Here is a 21,489-nt window from a genome sequence, read left to right on the forward strand (position 1 = left end):
GAATGAAAAAGTGAATGCTTGTATGATTTTATGACATATGGATGAGAGGGTGAATGGTTGTATGATTTTGACATGTGTATGAGAGGCTGAATTCTTGTATGATATTCTGGCGTGTGAATGAAAAAGTGAATGCTTGTATGATTTTATGACATATGAATGAAAGGGTGAATCATTGTATGATTTAGACATGTGAATGAGAGGCTGAATGCTTGTATGATTTTGACATGTGAATGAGAAGATGAATGCTTTTATGATATTATGAGTGTGAATGAAAAAGTGAATGCTTGTATGATTTTATGACATATGGATGAGAGGGTGAATGCTTGTATGATTTTGACATGTGAATGAGAGGCTGAATGGTTGTATGATTTTGACATGTGAATGAGAAGATGAATGCTTTTATGATATTATGAGTGTGAATGAAAAAGTGAATGCTTTTATGATATGAGTGTGAATGAAAAAGTGAATGCTTGTATGATTTTATGACATATGGATGAGAGGGTGAATGCTTGTATGATTTTGACATGTGTATGAGAGGCTGAATTCTTGTATGATATTCTGGCATGTGAATGAAAAAGTGAATGCTTGTATGATTTTATGACATATGAATGAAAGGGTGAATCATTGTATGATTTAGACATGTAAATGAGAGGGTGAATTCTTGTATGCTTGACATGTGAATGAATGGCTGCATGTCTGTTTACGACATCTAGAACAGCACCCCTGCGCGAGGTACGCAGTACCCAAGATGAATGACTGAACAAATGACCTTTTCGCCATTTCAACCCTCCGACTTCTGTCTCCTAGATGCAACAAATATGTATCCACCCCGACGCCAGGGAGAACAAACCTACATATGAAGCGCTCAGGCAATGTTGCACGTTTGTTTGACCTCTCCTCTGCCCCCGGCCGGCTTCCCCCGAAACCCCCCCGGCCTCTCCTCGCTATAATTGGTCCACGTAGCGAGGCGAGCCGCCGGGAGCGTCTCCGGGCGGCGCACCGGCCGGGGGCGGGGGGGGCGGGGGGGCGGGGGGGTGGAGGCGGCAGCTGCTGTGTCACAAGGCCTCTGAGTCAGCGTGGCTCATTGTTCGAACGGCGCTCGGTCCAGGGCTTCTGCTGAAGCTGCTGAGTCAGAGCAGAACTTACTCAAACTCTTTGCTCAATATGATGAGGAAGAGACTATTTGTTTTTGCCCGGTAGGCATGAAAATGTATGAATCATTCATCTGAGCGAAGACAAACGGGTTGGAAAACACGTACCAGTCGGGAATACGTTCGGTTCACGCCATCCGGACTCAACGGTGTGCATGATGAAATCCATTTAAGAATAATTATTAGCTTTGGTTTTCATTTTCTGTTAATCAGAAAAAATCTGGTTGGACCTGTGTGTGTGTGTGTGTGTGTGTGTGTGTACATCCAAACAGCACCAGTTGTATTGTTTACAATCATCGTTTACATTCACTGATGTTCATCCATTCATTCATGCAGTCAAAGTCAACTTTATTGTCATTACTGCCGTACATTCACACATACAAAGCACTGAAATAGCGTCACTCAAAGACCCAAAGTACCAAAAAATGATAAATAATTCGTCACAGAGAACAGCGAACAACGACAAGTGATGCTGAGGTAGATATTTTAGGGTTTCTTGCTGTGAGGTAGAAGTGCTTCTCCAGTTCTACAATTTAATTCTTGTGTATGTAGAGCTGAAGAAGCCTCTGGGACGAAGGGTGAAGCGTCTTCAGGTGAAGAAATTCAAGTCCTCCACAGACCAGCCCTCTCCTGCCGATCAACAAAAAAAGAAACTAGATGAATCGCAGACTGGTTTCTGTGCCCGTGGCTTCATTGAGACTGACATTCGACGTCCTCCAGGAGGCGATGCCTTCCAGCCGGGCCGCAGCAACAGCTGTCGGGCCACTTCATTGGACGCAGATTTGCAGGAAGTTGCGTTTTAGCCTTAGTTGATTCCCGTTGGACAGCGTCGCGGCGCCTGGCATCTCCCAATCTCTGTGAATCCATCGCGTATTTGTTTTTGGATAATCGCGTTTTTGGGGATCTTGTAACCAGACTCCGGATGGCGATCCGGCTTTCTGTGACCTCGCGTTGGCGTTTGTTTTTCTGCCATGGAACTGCAGTCCACCAGCTTTCTGGAACGCTGCCTAGGCTTTGCACAGTCCAAGGCAAGCAGGAAATTTTATTAAAGGACTCCATTTCCGGTGCAGAAGACTGACGCAAAACAAACCCGCTGGTCAGATCAACCTTCCGGTCATGTCAAGACAGATTTATTTATGCACCACTAAATCATAACCCGGTTGTCCCGATGACGCCGTCGATGCAGAGCCGCTCTTGAAATTGATCTGCGGATCATTTTCAAGCCAACGTTCACGGCGACGGCTGGATGTGGGCGGCCTTCTGCCTCGACCGGTCCGTGGAAACAGAGCGAGAGAAGCCTCAGATGGACAAGTGATCTATGAGAACTGCAGTGGAATCTTGAATCACAAGATACGAGCCGTCGCTCGGATTATTTTTTGGGTTTTGTGATACAAGATCTTAGTTACCAGGAAGCGGGACGAACGTTTGATGCGCACCTGCCGCCGGGCGGCCCGGAGAAACTGCGTGTCGTTCACTCCGCTGCTAAAGTAAGCTTAGCCAAAGAGCGTAGCAAAGTGTGCAAGTTATATTGATGCTACACATTATAGCATCAAGTTTGTAGCCAGTAAGTTCATCCTTGGAACCGAACATTCCTGGTTGGATTCCCGGCTTCTCCTCGTGCGTCAAAGTGTTGTTGAGCAACACACCGAACCTCTAACTGCTCCCCTGCTGCCGCCAGGTAGCAGCCAACGACGCGTGGTTTGTCCATGATGTGTTAAATGCAGAGAGGAATTTCTCACAAGGGATTAATAAAGTACAATAAAATGTAAAGAGAAAAAAAAAATAAAAATAAAATCTGTGTCTTTGCATATATCTCTATAATAATAATGACAATAATAATAATAATAATAATAATTTATTATTATTATTATTATTATTCGTGTTATTATTATTATTCTTAGTGGTAGTAGTAGTATATCAATTATTTTTTACTATTATTACAATACATTATTATATCAAATTGAATTATATCATATTATATTATATTACAGTGCATCATTACTATTATTGCTGTTGTTATTGTTATCATTTTTTATTACTATTATTTCTTTATATATATATTGTATAAATTTTCACCCCAAATTAAAATATAGAAAGTTTCAAAAGAGTGCAGTATGTTTTGTGGCTGGAGAACGGATCACTGGCATTGTCATTGATTTCAATGGGAAAAACTGAAGAAGAATTAAATTCATGAGCAGAATTATTTACTTATGTTGTTATTTATAAAGCACATTTATCTTATTTAAAAACACAAACATGGAGGGCTGGGACTGATGAATAGTATTTCAATTCTATCGACGGGGAAATTTAATTCGATATACAAGCACTACTGCACAAACTCAACGCCTAAGTGGAGGTATTACTCTGCTGTTACATGCTCGTAGCAGAAACGATGGAATATTGTATTCACAAAAGAAATAACTACGGTGGACACCTGGCGAGTCGCTCCAGTAGATCAAGGAAACCCTTTACGCTTTCTGAAAAAGAAAGATTTGAAGCCTATCCTTGTGCAAAGAGAGGGAGACATATCTCTGCTATTGCATAATTTTGCGTCTCCAATGCCGACGTGCACAGCTGGAACTGAGATGGATATATATATATATATATATATATATATACACACACACATAAATATATGTATATCATCCATATACAAACTTATGTATATATATGATTTATATACACAAATACGTACGTGTATATTAATATATATAAAAAAGACATATATACATGTATAAAATATTAAATATATATATAAACATATATATACCAATATATATATGTGTGTGTGTATATGTAGGAAAAAAAAATACAAATATATGTGTAAGTATATAGATACATAATATATAATACATGTATATATATATACATAAATAAGTATGTCACACACACATGTATATAATAATTATTATTGCTCATTTAAGTCTGTATTTTGTATAGGTGTATAGTGTGTACATTTCCTTGAATGTTGAGTAGAGGGCCTTGAATGAAATACATTATTATTATTAACAATACCGAAACCTTAGGAAAATGTATCTGGCAAAGAAATATTTTATAATATTGAAGAGGTCTTATTAAAAACATCATTTAAAAGTATACAATATTTCAATAATGATTTTTCCAGGAAGTCAAAGAGGTGTTCACTTCCGAAATGTAATATTTTTTCTCACAATCACACAAGCTTTGAAAATGTAAAAACAAAAAGCACGGAAAGGCTGCAGGTGCTGGAGCCGTACTTTCCAGAACAGTTGTGACGAGGAATCTCCTCCCAGTCAATGCTCTTTCCTTCATGTGACTGGAAATCAGGATTTGTTTTTATCTCTGAGCTTGGATTGGCTGCCAACATGTCGCTTCAACATTGTCAATTGGAACCCTTGATCGCAGGAGGCTGGTGTCTCGTGACACCTCCTGCTTGCTGTCTTCACGCCAGTGGACAGTTAAATATGCCTGAATCAGTGAGTGGATTAGTTACAAAATTCTTCCCGTTGAAAACTCAAGCAACAGTTTTTTCCTGTTTGATAACAGTTACGTCACCCGGGAAACCGACACCTTTATGAATAAATCACCTTTGAATATAACAGTCGCAGTGCAGCCAGCCCTGGTCAATACATATATACATACATACATTCAAACATAATTACACACAGAGATACATAGATATATACATACATACATAGACAAATACATACAAAGATACATACATACATTGATACATGCATAGATAGATACATAAATACATACAAACATACATAGACACATACATAGATGGATACATAAAAACATCCATACATAAATACATACATTGATACATGCATACATACATACATTAATACATACATACATAGACACATACATAAAACATACACACATTGATACATACAAACACATACATAGACAGATACATACATACATACAGAGACACAAACATAGATAGATACATAAAAACATACATACATTGATACATACAAACACATACAGAGACAGATACATACATGCATACATACATACATACATTCAAAGAATGATTTGGTATATCTTTGGTACAAAGATGCATGCATAACATGCACAAACATGCACACAGACAAATATACATATATACATTTTATACATAGATACATACGTACATTGATACTTAATTACATTCGTGCATACATAGGTTCTTACATTCATGCATACATACATACATTGGTACATGCATAAATTCTTACATATACACAAATACATACATACATAAATACATACATACAAACACATACATACACAGATACATACACAGACACATACATGCATCTATAAATACATCAGAAGGTAGAAACATAAAAACATATATACATAGATAAATACACACATACATTCATAGATATATACATACATACATACATACATACATACAGGCATATATACATTGATACATACACACATCGATACTTAATTACATTGGTGCCTACATAGATACATACATAGACATAAATGCATACATACATACATACATAGACACATACATAGGTAGATACATACATACAAACATACCTACATACATACATACATTCAAAGATATATTTGGTATAGCTTTGGTGCAAAGGTATATTCATACAAACATGCACAGAGACAAATATACATATATGCATACGTAGATATATACACATATTGATATATACATAGATACATACATACATTGATGCTTAATTACATTCGTGCATACATAGGTACATACATTGATATATACATACAGACATTGATACATGAATAAATTCATACATAGATATACATACATGCATACTTACATAGATGCATACACATACATACATGCATACATACATACAAATATACATATACACATACATGGATAGATACATAAATACATACATACATACATACATACATACAAACACATACATACACAGATACATACATGCACACATAAACACATCACAGACACATCAAAAGATAGATACATAAAAACATACATACATAGATATATACACACATACATTCATAGATACATATACACATACATACATACATAAAAACATACATACATAAATATGTAAAAACATACATAAATACATACATACATACAGGCACATATACATAGATACATATATACATTGATACTTAATTACATTGGGGCCTACATATATACATGCATTGATACATACATACAAACATACTTACATAGATACATCTTACATAATTACATAGACACATACATAAATATATGTATGTATGTATGTATGTAACTATCAAAGTATGTATGTATAAATGTATGTATCTATGAATGTACGTCTGTATCTGTGTGTTTATTAATGTATGTATGCATGTTTCTATGTATGTATGTATGTGTAAATGTATTTATGTATTTAGTTACATATGTATGTATGTATGTATGTATGTACGCATGTACATATGTATGCATTTATGTATGTATGTATGCATGTATCTATGGAATAGTGTAAGTTTGTATGGAAGTATCAATGTGTGTATTTATAAATGTATTTATGTATCAATGTATGTATAACTGTAGGCATGTATGTATGTATTTATGTATGTGTATGTATGTATGTATTTATCTTTGTGTCCATGTATGTATCTATGTGTGTATGTATCTATGTAAGTATGAATGTATTTATCAATGTGGGTATGCATGTATGCATGTATGTATGTTTTTATGAATGTATGTAAGTATATATTTCTGTATGTGTGTATCTATGTATCTGTCTATACATTTATGTATGCATGTATCAATGTATTCATCCATGTATGTATGTATGTATGTGTGTATGTATCTAAATATGTGTTTACGTATTTATGTGATATTATGTATTTGTCTATTTAATTATGTATGTATGGATGCATATATGTATGTTTGTATGTATGTGTCTTTGCATATATGTATGTATGTATGTATGTATGTACGTATATATCTATGTATGTTTGTATGTATGTATGTATGTAGGTATGTATGAATATATGTATGTACTTATGAATGTATTTATCTATGTGTCTATGTATGTATGTATGTATGTATGTATCTATATAACAATGTACGTATGTACACGTGTGTCTATATGTCTATGTATGCATGTATATGTATGTATTTATGAATGTATATTTTGCATCTACATATGAATATATGTAAGTAATAATCTATGTATATACGAATGTATATATCCATGCATATATGTATCTATGTAAGTATGTATGTTTGTGCGCATGTATCAATGTATGTATTTATGAATGTATATATGTATCTTTCTATGTACATATGTATGTATGTATGTATGTATCCATGTATGTACATAGGTATGTATGGTCTTAGCTTCAGCCCCATTGAGTGGATCTTGGTTTTTGTCCCTTGAGGCTGTGATAGGCACATATTGTACGATCTTCATGAGAATCTTCATCTGTTTTTATTAAACCTTTCCCATAAATTTTAAAGGGTTTGTTGCAAACCCTGCCTTTGAATTTCTTTTCCTGTTAATAATAATATAATAGTTTGTATAGTGAACGCTCTCCGCATCACTCTGGAGATGAAGTCCACCACCGGTGTTTGATCAACACATTTTGGTCGGTTCATGTAAATAAATGCTTGTTTTTCTTCTGACTGGACAGTAAGTAGACGTGTATTCCGAGGAGCAATCAGTGAACGCGTTCAAACGCCACACCTGTTTAAAAATGATATTTTGGTTATTAAAGACCACTGAGTGATAACAGTGACTGTGTCAGTCAGGACACATTTGGTTTCACCGCCGGGGGAACTTTTGGATTTCAGATTATTATAGAGTTTTCCTGGGCGGGGAAAGGAAGAGGAGCAGGAGGAGGAAAAGAGGAAGAGGAGTAGGAGGAGGTAAAAGGAGGAAGAGCAGGAGGAGGAAAAGAGGAGGAAGAGGAGCAGGAGGAGGAAAAGAGGAAGAAGAGCAGGAGGAGACCTCTGGTGTCTGAGGGGCGCACGACCAATGAGACACAAACAAATGGATCTGGCGCCCTCTAGTGGACATTAAGTGTAACTGCACTCAGGACTGCGCTCCCAAAGCAAAGAGAGACAGAGCGAGAGAGAGAGAGAAAGAAAGAGAGAAGGAGAGAGAGAGAGAGAGAGAGAGATTGAGAGAGAGATTGAGAGAGAGAGAGAGAAAAGAGAGAGAAAGAAAGAGAGAGAGAGAGCGAGAGAAGGAAAGAAAGAGAGGGAGAGAAAGAAAGAGTGATGCATAGATAGATAGATAGATAGATAGATAGAGTGGAGATCAAGAAGCTGGAGGATCTCAGGTACTCAGGAAGGTGTGGAGAAGAGCTGAAGAGATGATCCAAGCAGGTTGGAATGGGTGGAGAAAAGTGTCAGGGGAACCAAGAGATAGAAGAACATCAGCTTGAATGAAAACAAAGGTGGAGGAGACGGTGGTGGAGGAGACCAGCGATGATGTTTGGACCAGAGCTGGAGGACCAGGATGGAGAGGATCAGGAATGAGTCCATCAGAGGAACAGCACATGTTTTGGAGAGAAGGTCAGAGATGGTTGGGTCATGGACGGAGGAGGGATAGAGAATATATTGGTAGACGGATGCTGGAATCGGAGGTCTAGAAGAAGACCAGAGAGGATTGATGGACGTAGTGAGAGAAGATATGAAGGTAGATGGTGTGAGAGAGGAGGAGCCAGAAAATAGAGTTAGATAGAGAAGGTGGATTTGCTGGAACAACCCCTGAAGGGAAAAGACCAAAGGAGAAGAAGATTCAAATATACTGTTCTCTCCAGCAATTACTGTTTTTTATTTTATTTTATTTTTTTAGTCCAGTAGATTTGCCCACAAAGAATAAAGGAATAAATAAATTTGTAATGTGCCGTTAAATCTGGCAAAAACTAAAACCTGTCCTTTTTCCCCGAGATTACATAAATATACATATAATGACAATGTTCATAAGCTTGTTCAACCCAAATCAGACGAATGCAGATGGCAGTGCTACACAGACGCAGCAGACTCGTAAATATTTTCATTCACTTATGTTTTATATCTTTATTTTCTTTGTTGGAAATCGAAACCTAAAGCGTGGCTCCGTCCTGTGATTGACAGGCGACCCTTCAGGCTAAGCCCCGCCTCCCGCCCCACGGACAGCTGTGATTGGCTGCAACGGGAGTCCGGTGGATAACCCGCAAAATCAAAATAATGCACGACAAAAAAGATAAAATGTAAAAAAAAAGAATACATCGGATAGGGAAGAATCATGAATGGATCCAGGGAACTACAGCGAAGAAATATTTACGGTGCGGCGCCGCTATTTGAAATTAAAACAAAAAAAAACAAAAAACTACAAAACATCAAACCCGGAAGTGAGGTTTTAGTGACGTGATCAGTTTCTTTTCCTCAGAAGCGTCCAGGACCAAATGCAACGATGAACTTTGGAGGAAACAGCGGGTAATTATGGCAAATAAAAATAAAATATTGGGCTAAATTTGCTCCTTGAATGTATTTGTGGGGATTGCAGATGGCAGAGTAGATGTAAGTTTACCAAAGGTGACAGGATGTTCCTGTCGCCCGGACATGTTTCACTTTCTAAACGAATAAAATACTCTCACTTTTCATTGTTTTCTAATAGGATCATGAAACGCGGATTTAAATTGAGTTGTACTTTTTTGAGTATTGCTGTAGTGGAGCGTAACAACTGTTCAATTTGCTTCCTATGATTTCAATAAGTTAGGGGCCTAAAATGAAATGTATTTTACTATTATGATTATTATTATTATTATGAAACGATCGGAAAATATATCTGGCAAGGAACTATTTTCTCATATTGAAAGGCATAATTTAATATTATATAATATATCAATATTGATTTTTCTAGGATGTAGGTAAAAGAGGCGTTATTTCGAGTGTTCACGTCAGAATTTCTTTCATTTATTTCATTTTGAGACTTGTTTAAGAGGTTTAAAAAAATACACAAAAATAATATGTGTCGTATAACCTCTCGCAGTCCTAGTTTGCAACTTTAGTTACAGTTTGTTGCTCAATTGAATTTTCGATCATGGCATGCTGGAGTTATATTAAAATCATTAAACTTCCAGCATCTTTGCAATCCTTCTCTGGAAATCAGGGTCCACCAAAATGACAAAAAAAAAAACCCTGACATTTTAAGACATGTTAAATTTTATTGATTCCCATAGGGGAAATTCCTTAAAAAGGGAAATGGAAATGCAAGTGTCCCGTGGTGTCACACAGTAACTTGGATAAATAATTCAAAATAAATCAATACACTGAGCAGGAATGGAGCTTTTTATCTGCGATATTCTTAGCCGCTCATATTTCTGCATTAGTTCAACCGCTCCTTCGTCTTTCCTTCCTCAGTTTCAGCCTTAGCAGTACAGTGCGTCCTGCGCTCTTCACTATTGGATCCAAAGAGAAGCAGGATGATACCGCCGCCTCAGGTAAGGTGCTTCCATAGTTAGTTCAAGAAAACTGAAGAAATATCTCTTTGTTTTTGTTTTATCGGGCTTCTGTTTCATAATTTATCAAATTTATAGAATAAAGTACTAAAGGAGCGGACCGTCTTATGAGGACACGTAACTTTCTACTTGGATTATTGCAAGGCACCTTATCAGGACACTTTTCCTACCTTGTTCGATTTACATTATTATTATTTACAGAATCGGAAAAACCCATTGTCCCCGAGGGGCAATTGGGGGGCACATGGGGTACAGCATCAAAATTGTGAACATCAAGGATTGATTAATAAAAAAAATTAAAAATAAAGAGAGAGGAAAAAAAGAGAAGAAACAAGAGAATAATATATAATAAGAATAGAATAATGTATATTATATAGAGAGAGAATAACTTATACAAGTAGCATAATATAATATTATATACATATATATACATATATATAAATGACTATACAAAATTGTGCAAAATTGTAGTTAGGCTTGCTCTGCATTTACATGATAAATATATTATAATTATTATATCAATATAAATGGCGTGCCGATGATGGGTTTGCAGGGTTGATGGGAAGTGAGGAGGTCAAAGGTCACCCTTCTCCTCTGGGCTTTGCAGGCGGGGCAGAGGGGAGCCACTCCAAAGACGGGTGTAATATATGGAAATTAATATTATTATTACTGTTAGTGAGGGGGGAAACAGGCTATCCTTCTTGTGCGACATATATTTTGCATGTTTTTGCTGTGTTGTATGACAAATATGGTTGCATGATCATAGTTTCTCTATCAAAGCTTGTCCATAACATCAATGGTGTCCAGTTTGTCCAACCGTCACTGCTGACAGTTGTCCACCGTTACTGGTTGTTCATTGAAATTCAAGGCATTGTTTGCATGATAAATGCCAATAAACTCAGAAGACTTATCGTTACCTTGCTTCCTCACCCTAGAAATTACTAGTATTATTATTATTGTTGTTGTTCTTATTATACTTCACATAATTATTATTATTATTAATATTATCTTCTTAGCAGTAGTAGTAGTAGTATTGTGTTTATTTTTATTCTCATATTTATTATTATTATTATTGTTATTAAGAATAATATGATATTTTTATTATTATTATTATTATTGTTATTGTTATAATATTATTATTATCATTATGTTTGACCTGTGCAATGTGTGTTGTGTGTATGCTGCTTGACACCTTCATTTCCTTCAGGATCAACAAAGTATCTCTACTCTTTATAAGACCTCATTTTTAGGGCGTTTAACTTAGCTTCTCTTTGTTTTTTGACGTTTCACAACTCCTTTGGTTGAAATTCCTAAAAAAATCAGGTTAAAGTTGGATTGGCGACGAAGGTTCGGGCGCTGCGGTCGCAAAGATGACCCTTCGTTTGAAAAACATCTCTGTTTTGAAAAGAATGACTTGTCTGATCTGCAGGAAAGGTGGAGTCTGAGAGGGCAGAAGAGGACGGCTTAGCAGAGTGAGTCAAAACATTGGAATGAGAAATGGGAGTGGAATATGCCTGCACTTTATTCTCAATCATTATTTCTTTGTTTATTGTGCATTGGACTGTCAATGTGCACTCTATTATTATTTGGTTCACCTCATGTCTTGGAAAGTGAGAAAATCGACAATAAAGGGGACTTTGATTTTGAATAAATGATGATCAATTAAGAATATATTTATATATTTTATTGTTATTATACATATGTATATATATATATATATGATAATAATAATAATACTCTATAATAATTATAAATCTAATAAATAATGCACATATAAAATATCAAATAATGATAATAATATAACTAATAAATAATAATAATATATCTAATACATACTATTTAATATATAGTGATAACCACAAATATAATGATAAATAATAATAATAATAATAATAATAATAATAATAATAAAGTGTAAGTAGTAATAATAAAAATCTATTTATTGTTATTATTGTTAATAATAATAATAATAATAATAACAAATAATAAATGTCTCAGCAGGGCGAGTCGTTCGGTGTTTAAAAAGAAGCCCTTTGGTTTGGATCCCAGGCAAAAGGCCGACCTGCTGAAGGCCATCGGCTCCTACCGTCCGCTGGGCAACGGGGTGTCTCAGGCGCGGGTTCTCCTCCTCGGCCCCGTCGGCGCCGGGAAGTCCAGCTTCATCAGCTCGGTCCAGTCGGTCTTCAGCGGGAAGGTCCTCAACAAGGCCATGGTCGGCGCCTCCCCCGCCAGCTTCACCAAAAAGGTGATCACGGGAAATCCCGCCGAACCTCCTTAAACTCCTCAGAGCTTTGCTTCGTTGGCGCCGGCGGGTCAGAACGTCATCATTTCTTTCAGCTACAGTCGTTCGCCATGGTGGGCGAGGACGGGGCGCCCACCGGGCTGGTGCTGTGTGACATGATGGGCCTTGGAGACGGAGGCTTGGCCGGCCCCACCCTCCCCGACATCTTGTCCGTCATAAAGGGCCACGTGCCCGAGGGCTACAAGGTAACCAGCGACGCATTTAGAGCCGTAATGGCGCCGCTGCCTCCGTTAGCTTAGTTCGGACTCACATGTCGACATTTTCTCCAAACGAGCAACGCCTCGTTTTAAAGTCTGGACTTCTAAAGCTTTTTTGCCGTTTTTGTCCAATGTCTTTCATTTTTTCCCGAACCTTTTCGTCTCATTTATATATTCACTGTCCATACTTTTACATTTCTATTCTTCATATTGCTTTTCATCTATTTTTGAGATTGACGCTGGTGTTTTTTTTACCTTGTACCCTTTGAGTAGGAGTAAAGCGATTCCTCCTTGGGGATCAATTCGGTCATTCTGATATTTAATGGGTTGTTAGAAAGATGTAAATATTATTAGACGATCGCTAATGAGGCTGATAACCATAAAAAGCTAGTCGGTCGGGAAAATTAGATATTATTCGACTATATAATAGCGAGGCTATTATATTTTTTATCATATTAGACGTTCCCCTCGTCCTCGGCTCCGTCTCGTCCCCCAATTTTTTTGTTTTTTCCCGCCCAAGTTCAGGCCAGATTGTCCGGTGAGCTCGGACACGTTTGGCTACAAGAAGAAGCCGGGCCTTCATGACAGGATCCACTGCGTGGCCTTCGTGGTGGACGCCTCGCAGTTGCTCAACTACCCCAAAAGCCTCCAGACCTCCTTCCAGCTGCTGCGGGAGTACATCAGCGACCTGGGTGAGAAAAACCCCGGCGGATTAGGACGTCCGAGGTCAGGGGTCGGCAACCCGCGTCTCTTCCGTCTTTACACTGCGGCTCCGAGCGGCTTGGGAAAATAAATTATAAATATTTAATTGAAGTATATTTCATTTGTGTTAATTCCTTTTTTTGACTTTTAGTTCTAAGTTGGAAGATTATTGTGATCTTGAACTATTGAATAGAATTATATTCATTATTTTTCGCCGCTCAAAATAACGTCGCTCTTGTGGAAGCCGGTAAAGTCCCGATTTGCAGATTTGCAGAAGTTTAGGAGCAGAAGTCCCATAAACCAGCTAAAATGAATTTTTATGAAGATATTTTGTAAATATTTATTTTTTATTGTTTACTGACACAGTGATTTTTTCCTGAATTATTTCTAAAATTCAGGTCAAGGCTCCGCTACACGCTCTGAAAGCCCAAAGCTCAAAATGAGTTCATTACATAAATAAAATTTAATTTTCTCTGCAATACTTTGTGAATTTCAGAAGCAACACACGACACACTTGTTTATACAAAGTGTAAAGGTAATAAAAAGCGATATATACAGTGGTACCTTTATTTTAGACGTCAAAAAGTAATCGCGGCTCCCAGAGTTTTCTTTTCCGAGGAAACCGGGTCCAAATGGCTCTTTGGGTGTTCTGGGTTGCCGACCCCTGGTTTAGATCAAGAAATATGTACATTTAACATGGGCTGTCTTGTATCTTGTGTGGCGTAGGTGTGCACCAGGTGGGTCTGCTCACCCATATCGACAAAACTCCTTCAGAAATGGCCTTACACGTGACCTTTTCATACAAGACTCCCGCCCATCAGGACATCGTAAGTCGGAATGACGCCGAATCGAACCGTATGAATCGGGTTCCGCCTCGCAACGAGAAGGTCTCCAGGGGAACCTTTCTCCATGTTCTCCGCGGGGGCTTCGCAGGATGGCCGGGGTGAAGCGCGCCTCTCGTCCAATGACAGTTGAGGTCGGCGACCCTGAGAGCGTGAAAAAAAAAAAAGAGTTGTCACATAAAGCTGTCGCTGCGTCGAACCCGTCATGGACGATCACGAGCAGAAGGCGGTGAAGGAACAGCGCCGGGGGGAAGAGACGGGCGCGTCACGTCAATCGGGACGTGGACGACAAAACATCCCTGTGGGAATCTTCTTGTCGCGGTAGCTGGACTTGAATTTCCTCACTTGAAGATGTTTCACTTTTCCTCACTGCAGTTCAGAAGTGAAGAAGCCTCTGGGATGAGGCCTGGAACATCTTGGAGTGAGGGAATTCAAATCCAGTTGCTAAGAGGAGGAGGTTTTGACAAGAATTCACCGCGACCCGGATGACGGAGAACCTCGGCGGACAACAGTTCCGTTGGCGTTGCTTTCCTGCTGTAATAATGAACGACCCGGCCCCGAGTCGAAGTGTCCGCAGTCGGATTGGTTTTCTAAATTGTGGAAAACATTTCCCGTGCATCTTGTATTTGCAAGTGTATTTGCAGTCCCTATGTCCTCTATTGTGAGTCGCTTTGGATAAAAGCGTCTGCCAAATGCAATGTAATGTAAAAACATAGCCTGCTATTTTTTCCCTGTCATGCACCTTTTGACATCACATATGTTTTACGTACGATTTAAACATTATTTTACTTTACTAGAGGATGTGAAAGGTTTGTTTGTGGGTTTAAAGATGGAGAAAGCCGCCTCCCTGCTGGGGATGCCCACCTCCTGCATCTTCCCCGTGAGGAACTATTCATCCAAGCTGCAGCTGAACACCGACAGCGACGTGCTGCTGCTGCGTGCCGTCAGCGGCATCCTGCAGTACGCCGACTTCCAGTTCCAGGACAGGAAGACGCAGGAGCAGCTTCACGACCTGATGTGAAGCTTCCCACCAGAACCAAAATGAGGATGATGAATACGGTGGAATAGAAGGAAAACAAAAAAAGGAGAAGCAGAATTTGTGGTTGAAGGAGTGAGGATGGGACAATATTAACCCGACTTTAAGGCCGAAAGTCTTACTGGAACTCTATTTTGAAAGCTTTTGACTTTTAATACATGCTTTTTTTTTAAAGAGCTGCTCATCATCCATTCATTTCATGTTCTGCTCCGTCAGGCTTCTTCTACTAAACTTTCCTTGCACGGTTTCAAAACTTAACATGTGCGCTAATGGGAGCAGGAGACCAATATGCATTCCTGTGCAGCTTGCAATTGAATGAAAAAAACAAACAAACATAAAACTCTATATCGTGTGGTTTTTTTTTTACCGTGACCGAGAATCATCGTTGATGCGCGTTGATGAAGATTTGGACATTTGTGACGCACCGTTCAAGAATGAGAAAAAAAAAAAAGATCTAACTGCTTGTAGAACAGAAAACAAATTTATTAATGCAGGTCAGACAGTTACTGTACAGCAAACGGTTAAGGTGTTGAATGGGTTTGGCGTCGGAAGGCAACTCGCCAGAGTATATTTCCCATTTTTAACAATAATCTGTTTAAAAAAAAAACAAAATAAAAAACGCCTGTGCTCATAACTTTTAAACAAACCCACATTTTTTAATATTTTTTAATTTTTTAATTATTGTCATAATAATGACAATAATAATAATAATAATAATAATTTATTATTATTATTATTATTATTATTCGTGTTATTATTATTATTCTTAGTGGTAGTAGTAGTATATCAATTATTTTTTACTATTATTACAATACATTATTATATCAAATTGAATTATATCATATTATATTATATTACAGTGCATCATTACTATTATTGCTGTTGTTATTGTTATCATTTTTTATTACTATTATTTTTTTATATATATATTGTATATATTTTCACCCCAAATTAAAATATAGAAAGTTTCAAAAGGGTGCAGTATGTTTTGTGGCTGGAGAACGGATCACTGGCATTGTCATTGATTTCAATGGGAAAAACTGAAGAAGAATTAAATTCATGAGCAGAATTATTTACTTATGTTGTTATTTATAAAGCACATTTATCTTATTTAAAAACACAAACATGGAGGGCTGGGACTGATGAATAGTATTTCAATTCTATCGACGGGGAAATTTAATTCGATATACAAGCACTACTGCACAAACTCAACGCCTAAGTGGAGGTATTACTCTGCTGTTACATGCTCGTAGCAGAAACGATGGAATATTGTATTCACAAAAGAAATAACTACGGTGGACACCTGGCGAGTCGCTCCAGTAGATCAAGGAAACCCTTTACGCTTTCTGAAAAAGAAAGATTTGAAGCCTATCCTTGTGCAAAGAGAGGGAGACATGGAGAGATATCTCTGCTATTGCATAATTTTGCGTCTCCAATGCCGACGTGCACAGCTGGAACCGAGATGGATATATATATATATATATATATATATATACACACACACATAAATATATGTATATCATCCATATACAAACTTATGTATATATATGATTTATATACACAAATACGTACGTGTATATTAATATATATAAAAAAGACATATATACATGTATAAAATATTAAATATATATATAAACATATATATACCAATATATATATGTGTGTGTGTATATGTAGGAAAAAAAAAATACAAATATATGTGTAAGTATATAGATACATAATATATAATACATGTATATATATATACATAAATAAGTATGTCACACACACATGTATATAATAATTATTATTGCTCATTTAAGTCTGTATTTTGTATAGGTGTATAGTGTGTACATTTCCTTGAATGTTGAGTAGAGGGCCTTGAATGAAATACATTATTATTATTAACAATACCGAAACCTTAGGAAAATGTATCTGGCAAAGAAATATTTTATAATATTGAAGAGGTCTTATTAAAAACATAATTTAAAAGTATACAATATTTCAATAATGATTTTTCCAGGAAGTCAAAGAGGTGTTCACTTCCGAAATGTAATTATTTTTATTCATTTATTTTATTTGGAGACTTTTTCACTCATATAAATAGCACTAATCTCACAATCACACAAGCTTTGAAAATGTAAAAACAAAAAGCACGGAAAGGCTGCAGGTGCTGGAGCCGTACTTTCCAGAACAGTTGTGACGAGGAATCTCCTCCCAGTCAATGCTCTTTCCTTCATGTGACTGGAAATCAGGATTTGTTTTTATCTCTGAGCTTGGATTGGCTGCCAACATGTCGCCTCAACATTGTCAGTTGGAACCCTTGATCGCAGGAGGCTGGTGTCTCGTGACACCTCCTGCTTGCTGTCTTCACGCCAGTGGACAGTTAAATATGCCTGAATCAGTGAGTGGATTAGTTACAAAATTCTTCCCGTTGAAAACTCAAGCAACAGTTTTTTCCTGTTTGATGACAGTTACGTCACCCGGGAAACCGACACCTTTATGAATAAATCACCTTTGAATATAACAGTCGCAGTGCAGCCAGCCCTGGTCAATACATATATACATACATACATTCAAACATAATTACACACAGAGATACATAGATATATACATACATACATTGATACATGCATAGATAGATACATAAATACATACAAACATACATAGACACATACATAGATGGATACATAAAAACATCCATACATAAATACATACATTGATACATGCATACATACATACATTAATACATACATACATAGACACATACATAAAACATACACACATTGATACATACAAACACATACATAGACAGATACATACATACATACAGAGACACAAACATAGATAGATACATAAAAACATACATACATTGATACATACAAACACATACAGAGACAGATACATACATGCATACATACATACATACATTCAAAGAATGATTTGGTATATCTTTGGTACAAAGATGCATGCATAACATGCACAAACATGCACACAGACAAATATACATATATACATTTTATACATAGATACATACGTACATTGATACTTAATTACATTCGTGCATACATAGGCTCTTACATTCATGCATACATACATACATTGGTACATGCATAAATTCTTACATATACACAAATACATACATACATAAATACATACATACAAACACATACATACACAGATACATACACAGACACATACATGCATCTATAAATACATCAGAAGGTAGAAACATAAAAACATATATACATAGATAAATACACACATACATTCATAGATATATACATACATACATACATACATACATACAGGCATATATACATTGATACATACACACATCGATACTTAATTACATTGGTGCCTACATAGATACATACATAGACATAAATGCATACATACATACATACATAGACACATACATAGGTAGATACATACATACAAACATACCTACATACATACATACATTCAAAGATATATTTGGTATAGCTTTGGTGCAAAGGTATATTCATACAAACATGCACAGAGACAAATATACATATATGCATACGTAGATATATACACATATTGATATATACATAGATACATACATACATTGATGCTTAATTACATTTGTGCATACATAGGTACATACATTGATATATACATACAGACATTGATACATGAATAAATTCATACATAGATATACATACATGCATACTTACATAGATGCATACATGCATACATACATACAAATATACATATACACATACATGGATAGATACATAAATACATACATACATACATACATACATACATACAAACACATACATACACAGATACATACATGCACACATAAACACATCACAGACACATCAAAAGGTAGATACATAAAAACATATATACATAGATATATACACACATACATTCATAGATACATATACACATACATACATACATAAAAACATACATACATAAATACGTAAAAACATACATAAATACATACATACATACAGGCACATATACATAGATACATACATACATTGATACTTAATTACATTGGGGCCTACATAGATACATGCATTGATACATACATACAAACATACTTACATAGATACATCTTACATAATTACATAGACACATACATAAATATATGTATGTATGTATGTAACTATCAAAGTATGTATGTATAAATGTATGTATCCATGAATGTACGTCTGTATCTGTGTGTTTATTAATGTATGTATGCATGTTTCTATGTATGTATGTATGTATGTGTAAATGTATTTATGTATTTAGTTACATATGTATGTATGTATGTATGTATGTATGTACGCATGTACATATGTATGCATTTATGTATGTATGTATGCATGTATCTATGGAATAGTGTAAGTTTGTATGGAAGTATCAATGTGTGTATTTATAAATGTATTTATGTATCAATGTATGTATAACTGTAGGCATGTATGTATGTATTTATGTATGTGTATGTATGTATGTATTTATCTTTGTGTCCATGTATGTATCTATGTGTGTATGTATCTATGTAAGTATGAATGTATTTATCAATGTGGGTATGCATGTATGTATGTTTTTATGAATGTATGTAAGTATATATTTCTGTATGTGTGTATCTATGTATCTGTCTATACATTTATGTATGCATGTATCAATGTATTCATCCACGTATGTATGTATGTATGTATGTGTGTATGTATCTAAATATGTGTTTACGTATTTATGTGATATTATGTATTTGTCTATTTAATTATGTATGTATGGATGCATATATGTATGTTTGTATGTATGTATGTTTGTATGTATGTGTCTTTGCATGTATGTATGTATGTACGTATATATCTATGTATGTTTGTATGTATGTATGTATGTATATATGTAGGTATGTATGAATATATGTATGTATGTATGTATGTATATATGTATCTATATAACAATGTACGTATGTACACGTGTATCTATGTGTCTATGTATGCATGTATATGTATGTATTTATGAATGTATATTTTGCATCTACATATGAATATATGTAAGTAATAATCTATGTATATACGAATGTATATATCCATGCATATATGTATCTATGTAAGTATGTATGTTTGTGCGCATGTATCAATGTATGTATTTCTGAATGTATATATGTATCTTTCTATGTACACATGTATATATGTATGTATCCATGTATGTACATAGGTATGTATGGTCTTAGCTTCAGCCCCATTGAGCGGATCTTGGTTTTTGTCCCTTGAGGCTGTGATAGGCACATATTGTACGATCTTCATGAGAATCTTCATCTGTTTTTATTAAACCTTTCCCATAAATTTTAAAGGGTTTGTTGCAAACCCTGCCTTTGAATTTCTTTTCCTGTTAATAATAATATAATAGTTTGTTTAGTGAACGCTCTCCGCATCACTCTGGAGATGAAGTCCACCACCGGTGTTTGATCAACACATTTTGGTCGGTTCATGTAAATAAATGCTTGTTTTTCTTCTGACTGGACAGTAAGTAGACGTGTATTCCGAGGAGCAATCAGTGAACGCGTTCAAACGCCACACCTGTTTAAAAATGATATTTTGGTTATTAAAGACCACTGAGTGATAACAGTGACTGTGTCAGTCAGGACACATTTGGTTTCACCGCCGGGGGAACTTTTGGATTTCAGATTATTATAGAGTTTTCCTGGGCGGGGAAAGGAAGAGGAGCAGGAGGAGGAAAAGAGGAAGAGGAGTAGGAGGAGGTAAAAGGAGGAAGAGCAGGAGGAGGAAAAGAGGAGGAAGAGGAGCAGGAGGAGGAAAAGAGGAAGAAGAGCAGGAGGAGACCTCTGGTGTCTGAGGGGCGCACGACCAATGAGACA

The 21,489-nt window shown here is 36.2% G+C and overlaps 1 protein-coding gene and 1 long non-coding RNA gene across 4 annotated transcripts; both read left to right on the plus strand.

Moving 5' to 3' along the window:
* Positions 1-1,030: 1,030 nt before the first annotated feature.
* Positions 1,031-2,945, plus strand: LOC147226132 (uncharacterized). The gene is made up of 2 exons (XR_015107290.1): positions 1,031-1,628; positions 1,704-2,945. It is a non-coding gene; the product is annotated as an uncharacterized LOC147226132 (long non-coding RNA).
* Positions 2,946-9,488: 6,543 nt separating this feature from the next.
* LOC147226133 (interferon-induced protein 44-like) lies at positions 9,489-16,515 on the plus strand. Of its 3 annotated transcripts, none has more exons than XM_086162131.1 (8): positions 9,489-9,555; positions 10,483-10,562; positions 12,010-12,052; positions 12,582-12,825; positions 12,924-13,067; positions 13,600-13,771; positions 14,508-14,608; positions 15,453-16,515. In XM_086162131.1, the coding sequence occupies exons 1-8, from the start codon at positions 9,533-9,535 to the stop codon at positions 15,642-15,644; spliced, it is 999 nt and encodes a 332-aa protein (XP_086018257.1). In that variant the 5' UTR covers positions 9,489-9,532; the 3' UTR covers positions 15,645-16,515. The 3 variants fall into 3 exon arrangements, with proteins under 3 accessions (XP_086018257.1, XP_086018256.1, XP_086018258.1); XM_086162130.1 differs by having other exon boundaries at positions 12,918-13,067; positions 15,453-16,510; XM_086162132.1 differs by having other exon boundaries at positions 12,630-12,825; positions 12,918-13,067; positions 15,453-16,507.
* Positions 16,516-21,489: the final 4,974 nt, after the last annotated feature.

The sequence above is a fragment of the Fistularia commersonii genome, chromosome 16, assembly GCF_037954325.1.
Source record: "Fistularia commersonii isolate RoL2024-O1a breed Wild chromosome 16, RoL_Fcom_v1.0, whole genome shotgun sequence".
NCBI classification, from domain to species: Eukaryota; Metazoa; Chordata; class Actinopteri; order Syngnathiformes; family Fistulariidae; genus Fistularia; species Fistularia commersonii.

Coding starts and splice junctions, on each gene's coding strand:
- LOC147226133 (XM_086162130.1), top strand. CDS start 9,533: ATGAACTTTGGAGGAAACAGCGG. Junction 10,563..12,009: donor GGATGATACCGCCGCCTCAG/GTAAGGTGCTTC, acceptor TCTGATCTGCAG/GAAAGGTGGAGTCTGAGAGG. Junction 13,772..14,507: donor GGAGTACATCAGCGACCTGG/GTGAGAAAAACC, acceptor TGTGTGGCGTAG/GTGTGCACCAGGTGGGTCTG.